Source organism: Astatotilapia calliptera, chromosome 3, assembly GCF_964374335.1.
Source record: "Astatotilapia calliptera chromosome 3, fAstCal68.1, whole genome shotgun sequence".
NCBI classification, from domain to species: Eukaryota; Metazoa; Chordata; class Actinopteri; order Cichliformes; family Cichlidae; genus Astatotilapia; species Astatotilapia calliptera.
Window position 1 is genome coordinate 8,323,659 of NC_137424.1, and position 25,747 is coordinate 8,349,405.

At 44.5% G+C, this 25,747-nt stretch overlaps 1 protein-coding gene across 11 annotated transcripts in view; it reads left to right on the forward strand.

Annotated features, from left to right (window-relative positions):
- The window catches only part of LOC145424188 (uncharacterized), a 35,574-nt gene that overhangs the window by 6,295 nt on the left and 3,532 nt on the right, over positions 1 to 25,747 (forward strand). For 2 of the 11 annotated variants that reach the window (XM_080297267.1, XM_080297252.1), the window contains 2 exons: positions 18,040 to 20,807; positions 23,157 to 24,425. In XM_080297267.1, coding sequence (XP_080153393.1) covers positions 20,772 to 20,807; positions 23,157 to 24,425 — 1,305 coding nt within the window. In that variant the 5' untranslated portion in view covers positions 18,040 to 20,771. Of the gene's footprint in view, positions 1 to 14,145; positions 15,757 to 16,262; positions 17,602 to 17,692; positions 17,759 to 18,039; positions 20,808 to 23,156; positions 24,426 to 25,747 lie in introns of those variants that run through there. The other 9 variants (XM_080297284.1, XM_080297277.1, XM_080297270.1 and 6 more) reach the window with 8 other exon arrangements.

Consider the following 25,747-nt stretch of genomic DNA (forward strand, 5'->3'; position numbering starts at 1 on the left):
AATCTAACCAATAAGTACTGTAACTTCAGAGAAGATGTCTTATTCACAGCAAAAGTTATGGAGGGATACAGATTTTATCAGGCTGTGTGGCATCGGCTGCCAAAATGTGTGCCCCCCCCCCCCCCCCCCCCATCTGTAATCCATATTGGCTTTGTTATCACAAAGGGTATATTTGCCAAATAAGTCACAGTATAACCAATAAGTACAGTAACTTTGGACACCATGTCTTATTCACAGCAAAAGTTATGGAGGGATACAAAATTTATCAGGCAAATTCATACAGCAAAAAACTATTTGCTTTATAAACAGTTTTATAAAGCAATGATGTCACCACTCCATGGTGACATCATCTCTACAGACTGTGGCTGTTACATATCCTCACCTGGTAATAATAAGACTGTCCTCAGCTGCACACAGCTCCAAGATGAACAAACTGAAGTAAATACAAATTAGAGTTACGATAGATTGAAATCTTGTAATCAGAGCTAATTCTTAGTGAAACTCTCACAACATCATATCATGATCCTGGGTTAGTGTCTCGGTCTCAGATCACAACATCAGCACAGGCTTGGCTTGGGTGAGGTATTGAGTGGTTCTTGTCCATGACAGCTGCAGGTACAGTGCCATCAGCCATGCTGCACCACATGTCTGCCCAGGAACATTAGTGTGGCTGAGTCTCATGTAAACATTGTGCTAAAGTGGTGGGAAAGTGGCTGCAAGCTGGCTGCACTGTGTCCAATACTCTCAGTATGATATCCACAAACCTCTGAGTGTCACAGAGTGGGCCTGTGCTCAGCTCACTGTGCCCCATTCAATTCTACTTGCATAGTTTTACAAGTAAAATTAAAAGTTGTTCAATGATAAGTTATTGTAGTAACAACTAAGTCCACGGTCATTATTTGTTAATAGTAGCTTAAAGCTTCTGCACCAATCATGGAGCACCAGGTTTAGAGCATGTGGATCTACAAAAGTAAGTCCCAGTAAGATGGGCTGAGCCTTACATACTAGAAGAAACATGTCATTCCCAGCAGATGAAGCGCCCTTTAAAGCAGGATGTTAAGGTTCAAAATTATTGGGGATGGAGACAAGAGAAAAACCACAATAACAACACTGGTCCGGTCGGGTTGAGTCAAACGATGATTTTAATGATCACACACGTGGGAGATGGACACTGATGCAGACAGCCTCAAATCTCAAAATGGTGGAGCATTGCTCAAACTCTTATAGCCTCTGGTGCCTCCACCTTATTACAAAAAGCCTAAACATTCACATGCTTTCTCTCACACAGCGCCTAAGCTACGACCTTGGCTCCCCGTTTATCTGCTCCTGCTGAGATGGGGCAGAAAACTCCAGTATGTTCTGTTCTCTTCTAATCAGACAAATAAGGCGATGACTTTCTGCAAACAGTATTTCTTATAACTCAGCAGTATAATGCATCATAAAACAATATCATTCATCCACAATAAATCAGCAGTCTACTTTAATGCAAATCAGTTTAACTAAAGCAACCGTTATCAGCTTCTTCTAACTCAGGAGAATGATGCAAACTAAAACTACATAATAATTCACAATCTTTAATTAGGGGTATAACATGGCATAAAATAATATTATAATCTAACAATTCCCCCTGATGAGGTCATTAGAATAATGACCTCACCAACACCCTTCAATTCAGTGTGGCCGGGTTCATCTCTTCTCACTCCTGAGGTCCTTTGTCCCCCTGAGGGGCGAACCATATGTGGGATGACCTCTGTGTTTGCGCAGTTCAGATGCAAGAAAAACTATTATTCCAACAATAGCAGGTACAGATGACACTTCCCAGGTCTCCCACAGCTTTATTTTGGTGCTACCTTATACCCTTCAGACGTACTCAGACTAGAACCTCTGTCCAAAGAGCTTTTAGCCTTTATTTTATTGCTGCAGCTACCAGTGTCGTCCAGTTGGGTGATCCTCTGCTCTTCATTCTTCAACCTTAGGGGTTAGACAACCCTTCAGTCGTGGCACAGATCAGGGGATTATTCTGCCCCGATTTCAAACAACGATCTGTGTATCCTCCAGAAAAAGGAACAGGAAGGTGTCCCCCTTTTTGCCCAAAAGCCTCTCGAACTTCGTTGGTCTGGTGTTCCCGGATTTCCGCCAACCCCTTCATGGTTATTGCTGTGTTTATGGGATCCATCCTTTTGTGGTGACTAGCTGGAGCCCAAACGCCATGACCCTTGGACCCAGTTGATGTCTCGGCAGTCACTGTGTCTGTCTCTGCTACGGAGGATCCTCGCATCTCTGTGACCTCGTCTGGTGTCTGTTCCTTTCTCTGTAAGAGACAGAAAACCAAAACACCTCTCTTCCTACCCCTAATAATCTAATGTTGTTATCTACTAACCTTCTAGTGTTTCAGAATTGGTCTAAAACATTCAGAATGTCCCAGGGACTTATTCTAATCATATGTGTGTGTAAGCGTGTTTGCATTTAGCCCTCTGCACTCAAAGTCAATACCTGCAATATATCAGTCTGGACCATCACGCCGAATGAAGCTTATGACCTTCAAAAGACCAAGTGCCAACTTTTGCAAGGTGTGTCTGAGAATTATTGAAACCCCTCTTTTTAACACAAGACAAAGAAATTAACAAATCTTCTAAACGCTATTCAGTTCATTTCAATGATTAATGCTTAAACATGGACGTGATGATTTATGCTTCTCACTGATTCTCTACAAAGGACCAGAAACTTCTCGGGCCGCTATTAGCTTAAGCTTTACCATACCTAAGGTATTAAAGACACAAATGAAGTTATAAAATGTTCAAATAATCCTTGCTTGATGTTAAAGCTCAACTTTCCCCCCCTTTTTTTGACACATTCCAATGTGTCAAATCAACAGAGCTAGAACATTCAAAAAAAAGTTAGGCAGCTACAAAGTTTCCCAGACTCTTAAGGTGATCTGCGTGTAATGTCCTGACTCAGGTATTTAATATTTTAATAAATGTCGTTTAATTAACTGCCACTATTTAAACTAAACAAAGGACATAATTTAAGAAAAGATCACAAAGAATAACATGATATCAGTGTTTTGTAAGCGCGTGCGGCCTTCCATGCTCGAAGCCTTTCCCCTCAATAGATCAGTCAGACATTCGCGCTGACTGTAGCTTTTAACCCTTATTAACTTGAGCACAACTCTACAATGAGCAACAAGTTGCAATATGTATAAAAATGATCATGGTTACACCTGCAATGAAAAATTATATCATTATCCTAACACCTGTAAATAGAAGATTCATCAGAGGTTATAACAATCACAGGAACACAGATGTTAGTATAAGGTCAAAAGCTTCAATAAATGATCATCGATGCAATGCTTATTGCATGATTCTCATACAATAATAATGCTGATTTTAAAATAACAGTAAAACACCCTTTAATCCCGTTTCACTCGACACATAAACGTTTATAAATGCCTCTTTTATTTTTAATTTTATTTCCCCCTGTTCTCCCCTTACTGACCACAGCAGGGGGATCTTAGTTTTGAATCAGCCATGAATCCAGCTCACCTGATTAATCAGTGAGCTCCACCATCACTGGCGTCTGACAGGGTGGCGCTGCATACTCTTCCTTTAATGTCACTATTTTCAACCTGTTAATTAGAGTGTTTAAACCTGAAGTCGACTACGTCCACAACAAGTCAATACAGCTGTAAATGTGGCCAATTATCAATCTATTACCAATCAATAACAACAGATAACTTCTATTTTATGCATGCTTTTAATCAACCACTCACTCAGAGGATCTCCAATCCCAGGAAATTCCTTCTCCTCCTTTAATGAGTCTGTCCTCCTTCCATGCCCTGGTAACTGGTCCATCCAGAGCCATATGATCTCAAATATACATACAACAAGCCAAACCACCCCTTGGTCACACCAACCCTTTTCCGCCCCGAAGATGTCCAATGCCATCCTAGTATGGACTGAAAGTGGCTTTAACGCTGACTGTTCTGACAATCCATTTTATAACGTTCCTGGTCAGATTTGCCAATCTCTGCACCAGGGTTTTAAACGCTTCGCCATTTTCATTAGTTTTTATTTTTATTTAGTTTCGACTCCAGATTTTCAATTTTTTCCAGTTGTAATTAGTTTTTACTAATTCTTTGCTAGTTTAGTCTAGTTTTTATTTTCTGAAAATCCTTAGTTTCAGTTTAGTTTTAGTTGTGTTTTGCAAAAATTAAGTGTAACCAAATCTCAGTTCCATCATATCAATCATGCTCTTCTGGTTATCCTTGGGTGTTGAGACTAATCACTATTAACTCTTGCCGCACCGAGTGTTCCTAATTTTGGTTGAAGTGAATTGATAACCTTTTTGAAGGCGATTGTTTCACACATTTATTTAGATGTCCCAGTCCTGTTATCTCGGGATACATCACGCTGCCTTATCTGGGGTTAGCTGTTTTCGGGGGATGCGGGTTGAGTGGGGGAGCTCTTCAAGGAGGGGGAGTGTGCTCCCCCTGATGAGCTCTTCAAGGTAAGCTAGGTTAACCTTCTTGTGTGAGCTTTTCAAGTGCACTTCGAGGTTTGTGGGATTTTTAGTTTTATAGATGTCCCTCATAACCCCCTGATGACCCAGTATTTCATTTTTGCACACTGTAGTACACATTTAGTTTTTGCTTGTAGCTCTCATACTCTACTTGCCACTCCTCTAAGTCCTGATGTTTCTTAGAGAGGACAACAGTACCTTTAAATTTATATCACATGTGTGGGGGTGTGGCCTTGCCAATTGTTTTTCTTTTTTTTAACTCAGGTTTTGATTAATTTTCAAAAATAAACATCTAGTAAATAATTCGAGGGGTCTTTAAGGATTAAGCTTATTTAGTTTCACGGAGAACATGACTAATTTATTAATGTGTGCTCTACACATTGGGACTTTGTACATTCAGTCAATGCAAATCAGTTTAACTAATGCAACCATTATCAGCTTCTTCTAACTCAGGAGAATAATGCAAACTAAAACTACATAATAATTCACAATCTTTAATTAGGGGTATAACATGGCATAAAATAATATTATAATCTAACAGTAGCTTAAAGCTTCTGCACCAATCATGGAGCACCAGGTTTAGAGCATGTGGATCTACAAAAGTAAGTCCCAGTAAGATGGGCTGAGCCTTACATACTAGAAGAAACATGTCATTCCCAGCAGATGAAGCGCCCTTTAAAGCAGGATCTCACTTTAAACCTAAAGAACTTGCTATGAGCATGCAGTGCATTCATGGTTATTATTCATACGATTGTGGGTAGCCAATAAAGTGCAACTATCACATTACATTTTATTATTAAATTGTTGTTAACAATCCCTTCACTTCTGCTTATTTAATTCATGGTTGCAGGATGGCTGACAGCTTCCATTAGGCAGGAGGTAATGTCCATTCTGGCCACAGTGCAACCCACAATGTGTAACTGACACTATTATATTGCATTATGTCACATTGTTACATCTTTTTAATAAATGATGACAGTCAGCTGAATTTTCTGCCCCCTTGGTGGAGGACATCAGGATCAGCAGCTGCTGCTCCATCACAAACACCACAGAAGAAGAACAACACTGGATCAGATTATCTGGACGTGTTTGACAGGGACAGTGTTCATGTTCATGGACATCAGGACAAAAACAGACGATGGAAACCTGCCAGATTTGAGCTAAACTGCTCGTTTCCATGTGTAGTCCCTGGGAGGTCACATGACCAACAAAGACACACAAGCTGTGTCCCAAAACGTCGGCTGCATCCTCCGGAGGCCGCATCTGAAGGCCGATGACGTCACAGCCAGGCGACGAAGGCTGTCCCGATTCCTCGACTCCTTCAAATGCGTCCTTCATTCCCCCGAGTTTGAAGGATGGGTCGGGTGTGTCCTTCGTGGCCCACCATATCCCAGAATTCATAGTGCGGCCCAGCCAAATTTCAGCTGCCAACAATGGCGGCCACTACTAAGTTTTAAAATTAGTCTTATTAATCTTTCTGGGCCACAAAATAAATTTTTAACATATATTAAGGGGAGAAAGTAGCTGTGTAAACTTCAAATATCTGCTGGGTTCATCAAGACATCGCATATTTGCAAAAGCGCGCCGACGTTTTCGGAGACGTCTGTTACCCACCCGCTCGATAGCAAGCCGGGGGGTTCAATGGTCACTCCAGCCGGCGAGAGCAGTGGACTCCCGGCTTCATCGTTTTCAGACCCCGCTCTTTGGCTACTCAGGTTAAACATGATATATAAGACAGAGGGCCCGGTGGCGCCAGTGTCCGGCAGCCTCTGTCAGTGCGCCCCAGGGCGGCTGTGGCTACACTGTAGCTGCCATCACCAGTGTGTGGATGTGTGTGTGTGGATGACTGGATGTGTGAAGCGCTTTGGGGTCCTTAGGACCAAGTAAAGCGCTGTACAGGCCATTTACCATAAGTCACTCGGATAACTTAAAAATGTAATTGTTTGCCTTTTTTCTGTGTTTCATTTGTTCCGGAGTAAATCGGTTTGGCTGAGATCAAAGTTATTAGATTATTAGATTAAATACAACTTTATTAATCCATCGGTGGGTTCCTGCGGGATTTTCACACAGCTGAATAAACGTCAAACAGAAAACTGATGAAACAGAAGTGTGAGACGGTCGAGAGTTTACTCCAGTGTCCTGTAATATTTTAGATAGCAAGGAGCAGACGGCGAGTTTATTCAACTCCACCCACACAGCGGTGACACAGATCTGAAGGCTGGACCGTCCCATTTCACAGCCTCGCACTTCTGGCCTTCTCGGTCTTTGCAGGACCCGGCTGTTGGGTCTAAACTCAGACCCCGCTGTATCCAGGACTTATTCCCATGAAAGAAAAACAAGGCAACAGTGTTCGATCGATTTCTTGCGCAAGGGAGGCCCTTCCATCTGTGACCAGCACGTCGAAATGACCACAATGGTGGCCTCCTCTCGCTGCCTTTTATTGACAAACTTCAAACAATAGTTTACAAAACACCTCCCCTTGCAACCCCCCTTTGGTTACAAAGACAAGGCACTGTATGTAAATGACATACACTGAGTGTATGTGTGTGTGTGTGTGTGTGTGTGTGTGTGTGTGTGTGTGTGTGTGTGTGTGTGTGTGTGTGTGTGTGTCTGCTGATCAAAGGGTCATAAACCCAGGAAGCTTACATCAGAAGAAACAGATCTTTCAGATAGGATGTATCTACAATAAAACCTCCCCCAGCACAGAGTGGCTGGAGAGGTGGTCAGGATCAAAGGAATGGCTTTGATCCTACTGCTTAAACTAAGACTATACAAATTTAAGAAACACAATGGCAACATTCAACAATTAGACTTAACATTTCCCTCCTTTTTGTCATTGTATACTTAAATTTCAACTTATGCACCCTTTGTTCAGACAGTGTCAGTGTAGATTTCATTCATGCACAGTAAACTACATCCTATACATAAGCAAATCAGTATCAACAGTTCAAAAACAGGAATTAATATCTTCAAAAGAAGATGCCACCAAGGACCAGACGGTAACCAAGCTATCCAGCCTTGTGGCGGATCTACTCCTGTCGTGCAAAAGTACACAACTGAATGTCAAAGGTCAAACAAGAAGAATCATCATTCTCAAAAATCATATATCACTACAATCCAACTGTATACAGACATAGGTATTTAAACGCATCAGTCGACTTTATTGTTTGTCCATGTGGCTCTCAGCTAACTTCAAAGCTGCAGCCTGGTCAACACCTGTCTTTATGACTCCTATCAACCCCCCAAATCTTCTCACTGTAGGCATCCTGTGGGGGTTAGAGTCAACTGGTGAATTATCTGCATTTACAACTCTTCTCCTGTCCTGTTGTCACCACAGAAAAAGCTTTGTAAAGGAAATTGGATCAAGCTGTTTTGATCTTCTTGGCTCAAAACCTCAAGTGTTCATGATGTAAATGTAGACAAAAGGCTTCTCTGTTTACATCCTTCTTGCAGAAGACAAAAGAATAGGTGATGTTGCCATGTTCCATGGTTAATCTCCAACTTGGGCTAATCCATTGTCCTTCATACACATAGGCAATTGGCCTGTTTCCAGTTCGTTTAACTGTATAATGTCCTGCAACAAGTCATATTCTATGAGTCAGACGAGCAGGTCTGTCCTACCAGAGCAGTTCACCTTCCCAGCTACTGGTGAATCAACCTTCCATTCAGGTTCAGAGCAGTTGAAAAGTTGGCAGTGTTCCTGGATGTGTTGCCAAAGCAACCAAACAAACTGTCTCGCTCTCAGTGATGCTATATGGCCACAGTCCAGAAGAATGTGTGCGTGAATGGGTGGATGACTGGATATGTAAAGCGCTTTGGGGTCCTTAGGGACTAGTAAAGCGCTATATAAATACAGGCCATTTACCATTTACCATAACACTGCATCCAGCAGATTTTGCAAGAGTTTGGTGTATTCTGTAGAAGTTATCTCACCTCGTCTCACTCACTGCACTACAAAGAAATGTACAGTAGCAAATGTATACTGCCTATCAGTGTATTATTGTCTCTCTACAGCTTTACACGCTTCCGTTAAAGCTAGCATCTCTGCTGCTCAAGCAAATATGAAACATGCTAGTTGTCCTACATAGATAACTCTCTCTCACTGTCTGCTACAGTAAAACCTGTTCTACCAGTAGTTGTTGAAAACCCATGCGGGTACTGGGTGTGGTTTGCTCTGTTCCAGTGCGCTCCCTGTCATCCCACTCAGGGTCCACAGGCACAAGAAGATGCACAGCACATTCCCAGCCATTCTGATGAGTACCTGTGGCTCAGTTAGTTTCTTCACCGGATTGAGACGAGGGGCCCTGGAGGCTTCCCCCCCCCCCTTTGTTCCCGGTCTTCCTGCCACTTACTCCGAGCTGGCCTGGATGTGTGTCACCTTCTTGCAGTGCGCTTGATATATCCAAGTGTTCCTTCCAGCAATCTTCACTGCTGTGGTCGTCGTCAGCAGCATCCGATATGGACCTTCCCATCGTGGACTGGACCAGCACTTCCTCTCCATGGCCTTATCATCATCCAATCTCCAGACTTCAGGCTCTGCTCCTGCGAAGAAACAGAATCATCTGGCAGATCATTTGTTCTCATAACTACTTTACTTTTAAACATTTTCAAGCATCTAATCTGCTGATATGCTCTCTCTTCTGCTTTTCTATCATCACTACAGAAGACTGGAACTCTAAATGCTCTAACATATATAATCTCAAAGAGTCAGATCATTCTCTGTTGGAGTAATCCTCATGTACTTATTCTATACAGTCTAACCATGTCCTGCCTGTCTTCCTAAATCTTAACTTTACTGCCTGCAAAAAGTTTTTTCTTTTTAAAAAGTATTTAATAATCCTAGAGTATAAACTAATTCTAGAGTGAGTATAACGACTGCTCATCTCCCTCCTGTTGAGACATGGTATAGCCAATGGCTCAAAATAGCAGCAGTCTTATACAAATTATTAGGCAGTACTGGTTTATCACACAGATAAAAAATCATCCTGCAAGCTTGCTCCCTCTGTAAGTCACAACTGTTTTCCTGCTGTAGGTGAGTGGGCCTGCATGTCTGCTGATGTTGTACTGATAAAAGGTTAACACCATGTTTAACTACAGCTGCTTCTCTTGTGATCTTATCTGCAAGAACTTTCCCTAATGCAACTGAATCTTTCCCTCACATGTGTGCTGCACATTTACAAACTGCAATTCCACTGGGGCGGTCGTGGCTCAAGAGTTGGGAGGTCGCCTTGTAATCGGAAGGTTGCCGGTTCGAGCCCCGGCTTGGACAGTCTCGGTCGTTGTGTCCTTGGGCAAGACACTTCACCCGTTGCCTACTGGTGGTGGTCAGAGGGCCCGGTGGCGCCAGTGTCCGGCAGCCTCGCCTCTGTCAGTGCGCCCCAGGGTGGCTGTGGCTGCAATGTAGCTGCCATCACCAGTGTATGAATGTGTGCGTGAATGGGTGGATGACTGGATATGTAAAGCGCTTTGGGGTCCTTAGGGACTAGTAAAGCGCTATATAAATACAGGCCATTTACCATTTACCATAACACTGCATCCAGCAGATTTTGCAAGAGTTTGGTGTATTCTGTAGAAGTTATCTCACCTCGTCTCACTCACTGCACTACAAAGAAATGTACAGTAGCAAATGTATACTGCCTATCAGTGTATTATTGTCTCTCTACAGCTTTACACGCTTCCGTTAAAGCTAGCATCTCTGCTGCTCAAGCAAATATGAAACATGCTAGTTGTCCTACATAGATAACTCTCTCTCACTGTCTGCTACAGTAAAACCTGTTCTAGTCTGTCCCTCTGCTGTTGTAAAACTCAAATCATCAACAAACCAAACCTTTCCCTCAACAAGTGGCACATCTATTAAGTCATCCCTCAGCTTACACTTCTTCTCCTCGCGCTCTCTACTCTCAAGAGAAGTGCCCTCCTCCATTGGCAAAAAGGGTTGGACAGATTCAGAATTGTGCACCACTTTATGGTAATATGTGTGGTTGTGAGAGTAACAGTAACATTAAAGACAAGTGTCTTGTAGGTGACAGAAATGTAAGTTTAGTCTGCGATAGTAAACATCTACCTCTTCTGGAACTAACAATTGCAAAAGGTGAAATAAACTATTTCCTGAAACATTGTACAGCTTAAGCTGCTGCACATACTGATCTCACGCATGGAGGTAAAGCACGAGCAACTAGAGCTAATCTTTTAGGATAGTAAGTTACTGGCTTCACTTGTGGAAAAAGTGCTGTTAGTTATTTTACAGTCACCTGGCATTTGTGCTGTTCACAGAACCACAAGTCCATCGCTGGACCTCCTCTGCGCTATCACTTTTTGGAGCTTGGCACGCTCCCTCAGCTTCCATCTTATGGGCGATCCTCTCAGTCACTCCTTCTCGTCATGGCACCTCACGACATCTACAAATTGAAAAAATGACACTCCTCTCGCCACACGGCTTTCGCCATGTGTCAACTCCCCAATGAGACATGTACAAGAATGTTGCACAGTCTCCCTAAAACAATCTCCAGGGTTTGTCCCTTGGAGCAGCTTCACTCCAAGCTGTAACCCTGTGTAAAAACATTAGTCAGCACTTAAATGTTCAGCTTGTTTAACTCCCAGCTCCTGTATCACAGAAGACAAAGTCTTAAAATTAAAACAACTTCACATTTGCAACCAACTGTAGATCATAAGAGTAATAAAGTATTTAGCATCACAGAGACAAGTATCATTGCAGGTTTATTCTAAACTCATTAAACTCCTACTTTTTCCCATAATTTGTTCCAAATTATTTAACATCTCAATGTTATTCCACATTGTAATCAGTGACTTCCCTTAAGTTTGTCACTCACCATGAGCCCAACAGTGTGGTCAGATAATGAGCTCCATGTAACTATTCTGTAACCACTGCACATCTGTTCAATCGTCACTTGTCTGTCTGTGCTGAATCCTTTACAAATCACATGATCAACCATCTGCTGCAAAAAGAAATGTAAATGTTAGCGCTGCGCAGGTGTATACACTTTCTCACAGTAATGTCTGTGAGCAACACAAGTTAGTGAATAACACACACACGGTAAATTCACAGACAGAGAATTTAAACTAAAAAGGTTAAATTTTCAGAGTTCACATAGTCATGTGACCCAAGTTTCCTCCTCTGGTCTCCTTCTCCTGCAACAGAGACACACACAGAGATACATCCACACCTTTGTCAGGTGGGGGTTGACTTCACACAATGGTGTTAAGTTAGTCAGTCAGTTCCCCATTTATTTTAAAATTCTTACTCATTCACTCAGTGATTCCTTCTTTTGCTAATTGTGGAAATTATCGTCGCATTCGTTTCCACGCTCAGCAAAACAACGTCATTTCAAAAAGAAAAATAATTTAGACTGGATTTCCTCGTTGAATCCTTTTGGACAGGAACTTGTTTCCTAATTGTCCCAAATAAGAGCCCATTTTAATTTTGGAGAAGCTCACTTTGCAACAGTTTTCTCGCCGACGCTTCGGTTCTAATCGTGCAGATCTGCTCAAACAGAGATCATCAAACAAAACTTTCAGTGCACCATGAAAGTAACAAAATAAAAGAAAGATAGGCCTTGTTTAAGTCATGACACGTGTTCTTCATGCCAGGGGGATAAATCGTAACAACCCAATTGGCAGGTTCAACTTAGTAACAAAAGACAAATCAACAGCCAGTTTAATCTCAAACATTCATCCAATCAGCCATACACACAACATACAGCATAACCCTGTTGTCTTAGCACATGTTACGACTGTGGCCGTAATTGTGTGGGGATTTGAGTGTCTAGGTGCTCCTCCGGGTATGTTACGATTTGGCGTTGGTAATGTGTTGTTTTTGCGTGACTGTTATGTGTTTCCTACTTTACTTTGAAAGTCTGTGTCATCTTAGTGTGTTCAGTTTACGTTTCCTTGTCTCGTCAGTTCTAATTTGCCCCGGCTGTGTTTCCCTCCTGTGGTCCATTCCCTGATTGCTCCTTCTATGTATTTAAGCCCTGTGTTTCTGTATGTCATGGTCGCGATCTTCCCCCCCGTTGTAAATAGTTTGACGTTTTGTGTTTTGATGTAAATAAATTCGTTTTGAGACCCTTTTTGGGATTTTGGTGGAGAGCCTTAGTGTTTTTCTTCGTAGTTTTATTTTCCTTATCTTTGCTTTTCTACGTTGCACCCCGGTTGCCTAGGCCGGGGTGTAACATATGGGGGCTCGTCCAATCACTGTGGGGTCCGAGGGACCGCCTCAGCCTTCGTCGTCTGCTGGAGGGTCAGGGGGACCGCTCCAGCCTCCATCAGTTTCATCTGCCTCCGCTGGAGGGTCCGTGGGACCGCTTCAGTTTTCATTTGCCTTCGCTGGGGGGTCCGAGGGGCCGCCTCAGCCTTCGTCGTCTGCTGGAGGGTCCGTGGGACCGCTCCAGCCTTCATCCACCTTCGCTGGAGGATCCGTGGGACCGCTCCAGCCTTCGTCTGCCTTCGCTGGAGGGTCCGAGGGACCGCTCCAGCCTTCGTCTGCCTTCGCTGGAGGGTCCGAGGGACCGCTCCAGCCTTCGTCTGCCTTCGCTGGAGGGTCCGAGGCACCGCTCCAGCCTTCGTCTGCCTTCGCTGGAGGGTCCGAGGCACCGCTCCAGCCTTCGTCGTTTGCTGGGGGTTCATGGGACCGCTCCAGCCCGCTCCAGCCTTCATCAGCTTCGTTTGTCTTCGCTGGAGGATCCGAGGGCCCGCTCCGGTTTTCCGTTTCCACTGGAGGACCCGTCCAGTCATCAGCGTCGCCTGCGGGACGGTGGCCGGTGCCGTATGGGCTGGACATGGAACTTTTCATTTTTTCGTTGGGGTTGTATGTTTTAAATGTTTGTTTTTTTTGGGTGGGGGGTATGTTAGGTCTATGCTGGGTCAAGTGTGCTGCCTGTGCAGGTGTTTACCGGTCACAACCCACTGGTGTTCCTTTCCCGAATGTGCAACTCCAATCAAAGACTTATGCGCTGGTCCTTGTTGTTGCAAGATTTTAACTTGGAGATCAGCTACAAGAAAGGGAAGGTTAACGTATTGGCTGACACCCTGTCTAGAGCACTGTCTCCTTGAATTAAACATTTTGGGGTTAATGTTAATTCTTGGGTAAGGGGGTGTTACGACTGTGGCCGTAATTGTGTGGGGATTTGAGTGTCTAGGTGCTCCTCCGGGTATGTTACGATTTGGCGTTGGTAATGTGTTGTTTTTGCGTGACTGTTATGTGTTTCCTACTTTACTTTGAAAGTCTGTGTCATCTTAGTGTGTTCAGTTTACGTTTCCTTGTCTCGTCAGTTCTAATTTGCCCCGGCTGTGTTTCCCTCCTGTGGTCCATTCCCTGATTGCTCCTTCTATGTATTTAAGCCCTGTGTTTCTGTATGTCATGGTCGCGATCTTCCCCCCCGTTGTAAATAGTTTGACGTTTTGTGTTTTGATGTAAATAAATTCGTTTTGAGACCCTTTTTGGGATTTTGGTGGAGAGCCTTAGTGTTTTTCTTCGTAGTTTTATTTTCCTTATCTTTGCTTTTCTACGTTGCACCCCGGTTGCCTAGGCCGGGGTGTAACACACATAATAAGTTTTAGTTCTCATGTAACTAAATGTGTGCCATGGTAAAACTTCTTCACACACCAGAAACTCACAATCAGCTCACTCAGCTCACTCATTTAAGACCTCTCATCAGCATTCTGTTTTCTCCTCTATGATGCAACCATCTGTCCTCCTATAATATTCAGTCCACTAGTCTATGTATCACTTTCATCTTACTAGTGACTTGGACAAGATGACAAACAGAATCTCATGCTTAAGATGCTGTCTGGTCTCATTAGTATCATTGTATGTGTATATGCATGTGGGGTTAGTATAGTTAATGCATTTTCTGTATGTTTTTGTGTTCCTCTCTCATCACATTTCCATTATTCTCATCACTGCTTAAAACAACACACATCTCTCTCTGTTTTTTTCTTTAACTGTACTTTTCTCCAAAACAGAAAATAGCATTACAGCTGTTTCAGACTGAGAAACACCAAACACTCTTCATGCTATCATTCATCCACACAACTATTTTATTTCTTTTTGTCCACTGGGCAGGTGACCTGCAGAATCACGTCTGCCCCAGCTGGATACCTTTCACACACACCATGACGTCAGACACTCTAACACTCGCCGAATTGATCAGGAGAAAAACTTTCTTCATCTTCACACTCTGTTACAGAAACACCATATTTTTTTTTTTTTTTTTTTTTTTTGTGTTGTGTTGTGTCAGGGATGGATATGTAGTTGTAACGTTTGTGTTCACTTTCTTTCCTTTCTGTCTCCTCTCTTGCCTAGTCTGTAATGGACTCAATGCTGCTCCTAATATGCCTTTAATCTCTCCTCCACCTCTGCCTCTGCTCTCTCACGCTCTTCTCTGGCTCTTCTTTCTGCTAACATTCTTGCTCTTCCTAATGCTTTTCTACGGTGTTGTTCTAGAGTAGTTGCAGTGGATTGAGCTGTAGTTTCATCCTCAGGTTTCACAAGAACTTCTTGCAATATTGCTCTTTTAACATTCTGTGCTTCTCTCCTCTTCTGAGTCTGCTCCAGCCACAACTTAGCAACTGCTAACTGCAATTCCTTCCTCTGCTTCGCTTTACCTGTTTTACCTGCTACACTTACAGCTATTCTTTCTACCAGCATTTTACACTTAACTTCCACTAATGTCCCTTCAAATCCATATTTCTCACACCAACAACCTACATACTGCGTGCTGCCTGGTAAAAATTTCTCCATAAATTTTACATCCCCTTCTAAGGCAGACTTACACATTTTATTCTCCATTACAAGACAACAATCAGCCACACTCACGCAGACCACGTCTGGCCCGCACACACACACAACATAGGCCTATCGCTTGCGTGTGCACGCACAGCTAGCGCTCTCTGTTGAAAACTCTCAAACACCCCATATGGCGGAGAATTCAACCTTCGGACACTCTCCAACGCCCCAAATGGCGGAGATTCCGGACTCCGAACCTAGGTTCTCTCCACGCCCCAAATGGCGGAGAACTCTCTACGCCCCAAACGGCGGAGAAGCCTGCGTCTCTGTCACGCGGCTAGCGCGCTCCCAGACTCACGTTTAACGCACAGCCCGTAGCCGAATCAAGCCTCGACACGGTGCTTCTGAAGCAGCGCGTTGATCTTTCTGACACACGCACCGGAGCGTCAGCTTCAAGCGGACCATCGCTACGTCTCACATCTAAAGGTGTCAAGGTAACTTTGAACTGAGTTCAGTCAATCTGGAGTTTTTCCAAGTTTTCTGTTGCTCTCTGTGAGAGAAGAGCGTTAAAGGCGGGGCTCTCCAGAGTCCAGCAAAACAGGAAACCACAGCTGGGTGTGTGTAAGTGTGCAAACCAATAGAATGCATCGTGGTGGGGGGGGGCATCACTGGCATTGGCAAGAAAAAAATAAAATAATCGGTCGTACCCATGCTTCCCCGACGTCATGCCAGCGCATATTGGGAAATTCGTAGGCACTGATCGGTTTTCTATCAGCCATTTGCTGGGAGTAAGGGCGCCCTCCGTTTGCGAGGTGCGCCTGCTGCTGGCGGCACAGGGAGGAGAGGGCGGGGCGGCGGGGAGTCTCTGGCTGGCTGGAGCGGCATCTAATAACCAACTCGCAAAACAAAATAAAAACAACACAACAAACAGATATTATGATACAGACTTATAATCTGCACCGATGTTTTTTCTACATTATATAAAGTGAGCGCGAGAGCCCTCGGTGCGCCTGCGCGCTGCTGAAGTCAAAGTAAACTTTATTGTCATCTCCGCTACAGACAGTCCAGCATATAGAGAGACGAGACGACGAGGCTGCAGTTACAGCGGTGCAAGTAAACAAACAATAAATATAAGAAGAGTAAGAAAATAAATCTACACTTTAGGACTCGGGGTAAAGGATCAATAACAATTTAAATTTATAATTTACAGTTTGATGATTTAAAGTCTCACACAACCCGTCAAAAGGGGCGGGGCCGGCTGCTTCCAAGTAGAGCACATTTCATTTATAATGATGTAAATCCAAGCCCATCATGGATTCACGATCTGAATCCTGGGTTGTGTGAAATCCCAGAAATCAACCTTAGACAAAGTGAATCTGTGAACTAAGGTGTAGGTCTGTTAGGTTAATTGTGCTGATCCTCGGGTTGGGGGATTTGTGTTTGTACTGGAGCGCAAAATTCAAACCAATGGAAGATGGACAACAAAAGTTCAAAGCCATCAGGTGCTCAGGTTAGAAAAAAGAGAAAAGATGCAGGTAAGCAGACGTGTGATTGGATAATGGCAGCTCATCCTGAACCAATCAGACTAAACTCCAAACAATACATTATGTTACAGATTTTATTATTAATTAGTCATTGTTACTTGTTGATTTGTCCTTTTCTCATTGTGTGACGAATTATGACGACTGTTTGGTAGCTGTTATTGTCTCTCTCTCTCTCTTCATGTGTGTTTCTCTGGTGAAACAATAGTTTTGTGTTAATTTTAGGGCTGCACGATTTTGCATAAAATGAGAATCACGATTTTTTGGCTTAGAATTGAGATCATGATTCTCTCATAACAATAAATAAACATAAAACAACAAATGTCTCACGTTTTGTTGTTGCAGCAAAATGTTGTCCTGCTTGAAATTCTGTCTCCACCGTTGCGCGACGCTGCGTGTACAGAGCAGGTAGTGCAACAATAGAAAAATAGTTGCGGGACGGCACTGTGTAGCGTTTGTCTAGGGTTTTGATCGTTTTCCTAAATCCCTCGTTTTGCACAGTGTTGATGGAGCCATATCTTTGGTCAGGTGATAAGTGATAGCCTCCGTAATGTCTTTGTGCCTGCGGGAGTTCGACGTGTATAGGGAAGCGCTGTATAAGGTTCCCGTTATTGATGTTTGGGTGGTTGACCGGGACGGATTTTCTCCTGTCACTTTCTCGTCATCCCTGACGTGCTCTCCGTTGTTGTTTCCCTGCTAATTTTAGCATCACACGGCACAGCTTCTGTATCACGTGGTATAAGGCTCCGCCCGTGTCATTTGTTGAGCAGGAAGAGTGAGCGCTTGTTTTCATGCAGAGTACGTCCCGGATCAAAATGTGAAGTTTTACAAATCACCACTTCTTTAGTTAATATCATTTCAGTCTCAGACAATCTCGTTTCTCTTACAGAGGTTGAATGCACCTTCTGCGGATGGCGGTACCACACAGTGTGCGTGGACTTCCCCTGCACAGAAGGCAACTACAAATGCTGTGAATGCTAAATAAACAGAAACAAATGATCCCTGTTGTCTTTGCTTGATGATTGGTTTGAGTCTTGACAATCCACATTGCTGGCGTTGCATCTTTCAATGCCAGCAATGGCAGGTATCAGTGCTCAAACCTTTTGTGTTTGTTTCCAACAAGTTGCCCACCTCGGGAAACAAAAATGTGTTCTTTTACTTGTCAGATGAACATATGAGACACTTTGACTCTTCAGTGCAGTGTGGAGCCTAACAAAGATCTGTTTTGTGTCCCAGCTGATCAGCAGGAGGAGGAGAGTCTGACGGAGCAGCAGAGGAACATTTTCAGCTACTTGGACTCAGCTCAGCCACTACAGAGGAAACAATGAGCTCAACACAGAAGGTGACCGACAGAGCAGGACCATATGACCAAAGATATTTATCACCATATACATTTGAACATTTGCCATAACGATGTAGCTGACGATAGAATTGACACCAGACAAAATACTTTACAGCTGCACAACTTTATTAAAAACCCATCAATGTATTTTCACTGAAACAAGCAGCTGTTGTTTATGTGCATTAAAGTTATATAAAAATGTAACAGTGCAAATGCAAATTCCTCGCTGACAGTTTAACCAAAAGGCGTTTCCAGTGGAAACTGGCCGACACATCCTGAGCATAACCATGTATAATATCCACTAAACTTCAGAAGAGGTTATACAGTCGTGGCCAAAAGCTTTGAGAATTGCATAAATATTGGAACCTGGAGAAGTTGCTGCTTAAGTTTTTATAATAGCATTTTGCCTGCACTCCAGAATGTTATGAGGAGTGATCAGATGAACTGCATCGTCCTTCTTTGCCATGAAAACGAACTTAATCCCCAAAAAGCCTTACCACTGCATTTCATTGCTGTCATCAAAGGACCTGCTGAGACCATTTCAGTGATCGTCTTCTTAACTCAGGTGAGAATGTTGGCGAGCACGAGGCTGGAGATCATCATGGCTGTATCCCAATTCAGGTTCTGCAGCTTTAAAGTCCTCAAGGGCCGCGTACTCAAAGACCGCTAAGGCCGAAGTGCGAGGCTCGTAGGCTCGTGAAATGGGACGTCTAGCCTCCGTCGCGCTGCCCAGGTTGCCTAGCAACCATGATACTAACACCTGGAAATGTTTCATACAGCTTTGTTTGACAGAAATGAAGGAGAACATATTTAGTTCATTTGTTTCTACATGAGCTCTGTGTGATTTGATGAGTATCTGAGGCTGAGACCACAGGACTGTGAAACATGATTGTTGGGCTTCATTTCTGTGCTGAACAGTCATTTAAGATTAGCTGTAAATGACAATTAGCTGATGTTGTTCATGAGACTAAAGTCATCTCACTGTGGTAATGTAAATATAATATGGCCAATATTATAGGTATCATATTAATCACTTCACTCACAGACAAGTATCTGTGACAGTGTGTATACAGATGTATCATATATAAGAGACAAATATTGTTCCTTCAGTATGTTGGTACTAAATTTGGCTCAATGCTTACATATACCGTATTTTCACAACCATAAGGCGCACTTAAAAGTCTTAGATTTTCTTCAAAAAGTGCGGCGCGCCCTATAGCGCGGTGCGCCCTATGTGTTGTAAGGAGGACGTAGTAGAGAACACCATAAGAACGTTAAAGGGTGAAGTGTGGGCGTTGATCGTATATACCGGGACAATCGCACATACCTGTATAAAAGAACAGGTATGTGCATTATGCAGAACATCGTTGTTTTAACAACCCTGAAAATGGCAAAGAGACACGCTTACGAAACACAGTTTAAACTGAAGGCCATCAGCTACGCGGAGGAACATGGAAATCGAGCAGCGGCGAGAGAATTTAAGATTAACGAATCGATGGTTCGCAAATGGAGGAAGCTGGAAAACAAGCTCCGGCAGGTCAAGAAAACGCAGCTGAGTTTCCGCGGACATAAGGCGAGGTGGCCCGAGTTGGAGGAAAGACTCGAGCGGTGGATCATCGAGCAAAGAGCGAGCGGGAGAAGCAGTTTCGACGGTCACCATTCAGCTAAAAGCAGTTTCACTAGCTGAAGAGATGAACATTGAACATTTCCAAGGAGGTCCGTCTTGGTGCTTTCGTTTTATGAAACGGTGCCATTTTTCCATCCGGACCAGGACTACGGTAGCGCAGCAACTTCCAGCGGATTATAAGGAAAAGCTGGCCATCTTCCGCTCCTACTGCAGCAAACACATCGGCGACAAACACATCCAGCCCAGCCACATCACAAACATGGACGAGGTCCCGCTCACTTTTGACATCCCGGTGAGTCACACTGTGGAGAAGAAGGGGACCAGCACGGTAGCGATACGCACAACGGGGTATGAAAAGTCTTCTTTTACTGTTGTGCTTGGCTGCCATGCTAATGGACAGAAACTGCCGCCTATGGTGATTTTTAAGCGAAAGACTTTGCCTAAAGAGAAGTTTCCAGCAGAAATCATCATTAAGGCAAATGAAAAGGGCTGGATGGATGAGGAAATGATGAAAGACTGGCTGAGGGAGGTGTATGTAAGGAGACCAGGTGGTTTTTTTCCACGCATCACCATCGCTCTTAATCTGTGACTCTATGCGTGCCCATCTCACAGCCGATGTGAAAAAACTTGTGAATCAAATGAATTGTGAGCTTGCTGTCATTCCGGGAGGCCTGACAAAGGAACTCCAACCGCTGGACATCGGTGTGAACCGCCCGTTCAAAGTAAGGCTGCGAGCGGCCTGGGAGCGATGGATGACCGGTGGAGACCACAGTTTCACTAAGAGTGGAAGGCAGTGCCGGGCGAGTTACGCCACAATTTGCCAATGGATTGTAGATGCTTGGGCTAACATGTCTGCTGGCACTGTTGTTCGAGCTTTCGCAAAAGCCGGCATCGTTTCCGAGGAGCCGCACGGCACGGAAAGTGACTCTGACAGTGAAGAAAGTGAACCTGGCATGTTTGATGGAGATTTAGCGCAGACGTTCAATTCAGACACAGAGGATGAGGACTTCGATGGGTTTGATTGATGATAAAAATGTGAGTACCAAACTTTGTTTTGCTCCTGCTTTATTTTTAAATACGCACACTTGTATGCTTGTGTGTTGTTGATGATGACGATTATTGGTAATAAAAATGTGAGTAAGGTACCGAACTCAGGTTTGCTCCCGCTTTATTTTTAAATACGCATACGGTACTTGTATGCACCCTATGGTCCAGTGCGCCTTATGTGTGTGTTAAATACAGTAAGGGCACACATAACTGAGACTGCGCCTTTTAGCACAGTGCGCCTTATGGTCGTGAAAATACGGTATGTGTAAAAAGCAAATGTAGGAGCTGTGATAACTGTCTGATAGAATGAAGAGTAGACTGATATATGAAATATTCCTTTATTGGGTGAGAAAATCAGACCATGTCATAACTGCTTTAAGTCACACAGAATAGATATCAGAGCCTTAAACAGGCTGACTTCTGCTAAATGGGTCAAACTGGGCAGAAAGTCTACAAACACATAACATCCTTATAGAATATGATGTAACACTATAGATCAACTTAGCTCAGAATATATAAAGCATATAAACAGTTACAGCAATATGATGCAACAAACAGCAGCTACTGATCCAAAATACTCAAAGCTTCATAGAACTGAAACCAACATTTATTTTTAGCTCCATCCTGCTGCTGATACAGACTTTAGGTTTCTGAACATTAAACTTGTTGCTGCCTTTCATAGTGTGTAACTTGAAGGCCCTGAGTACTTTCTCCCACACTGAAAACACTGGGATGATCACATTATTTGAACATTACCTAATAAGACTGATTCAGCACAGACAGTTATGTTAAACTTTCCTAGCAGTCCTTCACAAACAGGGAACAGTCTGTCTATTCTCTCCATCTGTCAGCTGCTGCTGGCTCTTCCTCCTCCTCTTCCTCACACACTGCTGAGTTTGTCCTGGTGGATCATCAGGGCTGCAAAGCCTCACAGATGATGTGCAGCAGTGGCTCCCTCAGTCTGTCCTCACTCTGGACACTTGCAGTCGTCACACATGGAAATCAAATGTGTGATAAGCTGCAGGATTCAAACACAAGTGTAACTTATAAACACATGTTCATACTTTTATTCCACAATCAGAGAGAAAGAAACAGAGAGAGAGTGCAGGACAGACAGACAGGTGACAGTCTCAGGTGTACACACTGCTACACAACAGCACCAGAGAAGCAGGATTTAGTGTTTGTGTTATTACGAGTGTAAACAAGAAGAGTTCCAGATGGTGCAGTGGACACATGTGTGACTGCTGTGATTAAAGCATCTTTCTTTCAGCTTAACGAGTGAACCGTCAGCTCGTTCAAACACACGTTAAAGTGCGTTTGGCTCGACACCACCGAACAGAGGCAGCAATATAACACAGCTAACATTAACAGTGCAGTGAATCCTGCTTGTGCCGTGATGTTCAGGACTGCAAACCGAGCAGCATCACTGACTTTCAGCTTGTTGTGTTTGTGGATATATGACTGACTTTAATTATCCACAAAATCATCACATTCTCTGTCAGATGAAGGTCGACTATTGAACGGCGTATATTTTAAAGGCTTTAAAACCAAGTTAACGCTGAAAGTACAAACATCACTAATGTCACATAACTCTGCCGACAAGGCATAGCTATGGCTATGAAATGGTAAATGGTAAATGGCCTGTATTTGTATAGCGCTTTTCTAGTCCCTAAGGACCCCAAAGCGCTTCACACTACATTCAGTCATTCACACATTCACACACTGGCGATGGCAAGCTACATTGTAGCCACAGCTGCCCTGGGCCGTACTGACAGAGGCGAGGCTGCCGGACACAGGCGCCACCGGGCCCTCTGACCACCACCAGTAGGCAAACATGGGGTTATTATCTTGCCCAAGGATATTTGGCATGCAGCCAGGAGGCAGCCTGGGATCGAACTACCGACCTTCTGATTAGTGGCTGACCTGCTCTGCCACCTGAGCTACAGCCGCCCCTTTGTGTATCACTTCTTCATTATGAAAGATGTCATTAATGCACTAGTAATGTCTCATCTGGAGTATTGTTCAATCATTTGGTCAGCAGCTAATAAGACAGATCTTAATAGACTTCAGTTAGTCCAGAATAAGGCGTCCAGATTAGTGTGAAGATGTTCATACTATACTAATATTGATAAAATGCATAATAACCTTTCTTGGCTTAACACCAGGTTGGATGTAATGTGTTAGAACTACCAGCAGGTGGGGATAAGAGACCTTTAAGGTGTTTGGTGCCACGCTCCACCTTCAGGTTTAAAACTAGTGTTAATGGAGTTTGAAGGTTGAGTTTGTTCCACGACTGCATTTCACTCACTGCCTCTGTTTGTATCTCTGTCACTGCAGGACCAACATGGAGCCAGAAGTCAGCGCTCTCAGGAGGCCGACAAACCTCACAGAAGAAAGGGAGAGAAAAAACACAACTGTGACGAGTGTGGGAAGGGTTTTACTGAGAAGGGTAAACTAAAACGGCATCAGGTCATCCACACTGGAGAGAGACCGTTCAGCTGTGACTTGTGTGGAAAGTCTTTTTCCTTCAAGGATGCTCTAAAAAGACACCAACTCATCCACAGTGGAGTTAAAGCGTACAGCTGTGATCAGTGTGGCAGAGCTTTTACTCGTAGTAGCCACTTACAGAGTCATCTAGTTACCCACTCTGGAATTAAGCCATACAGCTGTGACGAGTGTGGGATGGGTTTTACTGTGAGGGCTTCACTAAAACAGCATCAGGTCATCCACAGTGGAGTTAAAGCGTACAGCTGTGATCAGTGTGGCAGAGCTTTTACTCACAGTAGCAACTTACAGAAGCATCTAGTTACCCACTCTGGAATTAAGCCATACAGCTGTGACGAGTGTGGGATGGAGTTTACTCTGAAAGCTTCACTAAAACGGCATCAGGTCATCCACACTGGAGAGAGACCGTTTAGCTGTGACTTGTGTGGAAAGTCTTTTTCCTTGAAGGGTTCCCTAAAACAACACCAACTCGTCCACAGTGGAGTTAAAGCGTACAGCTGTGATCAGTGTGGCAGAGCTTTTACTCACAGTAGCAACTTACAGAAGCATCTAGTTACCCACTCTGGAATTAAGGCATACAGCTGTGATCAGTGTGGCAGAGCTTTTACTCACAGTAGCCACTTACAGAGTCATCTAGTTACCCACTCTGGAATTAAGGCATACAGCTGTGATCAGTGTGGCAGAGCTTTTACTCACAGTAGCAACTTACAGAAGCATCTAGTTATCCACTCTGGAATTAAGGCATACAGCTGTGATCAGTGTGGCAGAGCTTTTACTCACAGTAGCCACTTACAGAAGCATCTAGTTACCCACTCTGGAATTAAGGCATACAGCTGTGACATCTGTGGAAAAACTTTCAGCCAGAGAGGGAGCCGAAATACACACCTACGCATTCACACCAGACATGATGTGTACTGCTGTGAACAGTGTGGCAAAGAGTTTATAAGTCACACAGACTTACAACGACACATGTTTACCCACACTGAGGAGAGACCTTATCAATGTGACCTGTGTGAGAAGACTTTTAAATCTCCACGTCACCTGAGACAACACCAACAGATCCACACCAGAAAGAGACTCTACAAGTGCAGCTACTGTGAGGTATGTATTTATATTGTTATCTTGTCATTTTAGCCTGACTGTTTGGAACACCTCCTCCTTGAATCACTACCTTATCGTGGTGGAGGGGTTTGTGTGTCCCAGGGATCCCAGGGGCTATGTTGTCTGGGGGCTTTTGCCCCCTGGTAGGGTCTCCCATGGCAAATTGGCCCTGGGTGAGGGACCAGACAAAGAGCGATTCAAAAGACCCTTATGAAAAGGACACCGAGGGAACAGTTTACCCTGCCCGGGATAGGGTTACCGGGGCCCCGCCCTGGAGCCAGGCCCGGGGAGGGTGCCCGAGGACGAGCGTCTGGTGGCCGGGCCTTAGTCCATGGGGCCCGGCCGGGCACAGCCCGAAGAGGAGACATGGGCCCATCCTCCCGCAGGCCCACCACCCGCAGGAGGCGCCATAGGGGTCGGGTGCATTGTGTGCCGGGTGGCGGCCAGGAGCGGAGGCCCTGGCGGACTGACCCCCGGCTGCCAAGACTGGCAATAAGGACATGGAATGTCACCTCTCTGGTGGGGAAGGAGCCTGAGTTAGTGCGTGAGGTTGAGAGGTACCGGCTAGATATAGTCGGGCTCACCTCTACACATGGCTTGGGCTCTGGAACCAGTCTCCTGGAGAGGGGCTGGACTCTGTCTCAGTCTGGAGTTGCCCCTGGTGAGAGGCGGCGGGCTGGGGTGGGTATTCTAATATCCCCTCGGCTTGCTGCCGGTACGTTGGGGTTTTTCCCGGTGGACGAGAGGGTTTGTTCCCTGCGCCTTAGGGTCGGGGAACGGGTCCTGACTGTCATCTGCGCTTATGCGCCGAGTGGCAGTTCAGAGTACCCAGCCTTCTTAGAGTCCCTGGGGGGGGGGGGGGGGGGGGGTGCTGGAGGGTGCTCCACCTGGAGACTCTGTTGTCCTGCTGGGAGACTTCAATGCTCACGTGGGTAACGACAGCGAGACCTGGAGGGGCGTGATTGGGAGGAACGGCCTCCCTGATCTGAACCCGAGCAGTGCTTTGTTATTGGACTTCTGTGCTAATCACAGTTTGGCCATAACGAACACCCTGTTCGAACATAAGAGTGTCCATAAGTGCACGTGGCACCAGGACGCTCTAGGCCGTAGGTCGATGATCGATTTTGTAATCGTATCAGCAGACCTGTGACCATATGTTCTGGACACTCGGGTAAAGAGAGGGGCTGAGCTGTCAACTGATCACCACCTGGTGGTGAGTTGGATCAGGTGGCGGGGGAGGACGCTGGACAGACCTGGTGCACCTAAACGCGTAGTGAGGGTGTGCTGGGAACGTCTAGCAGAGGCCCCAGTCCGCGAGATCT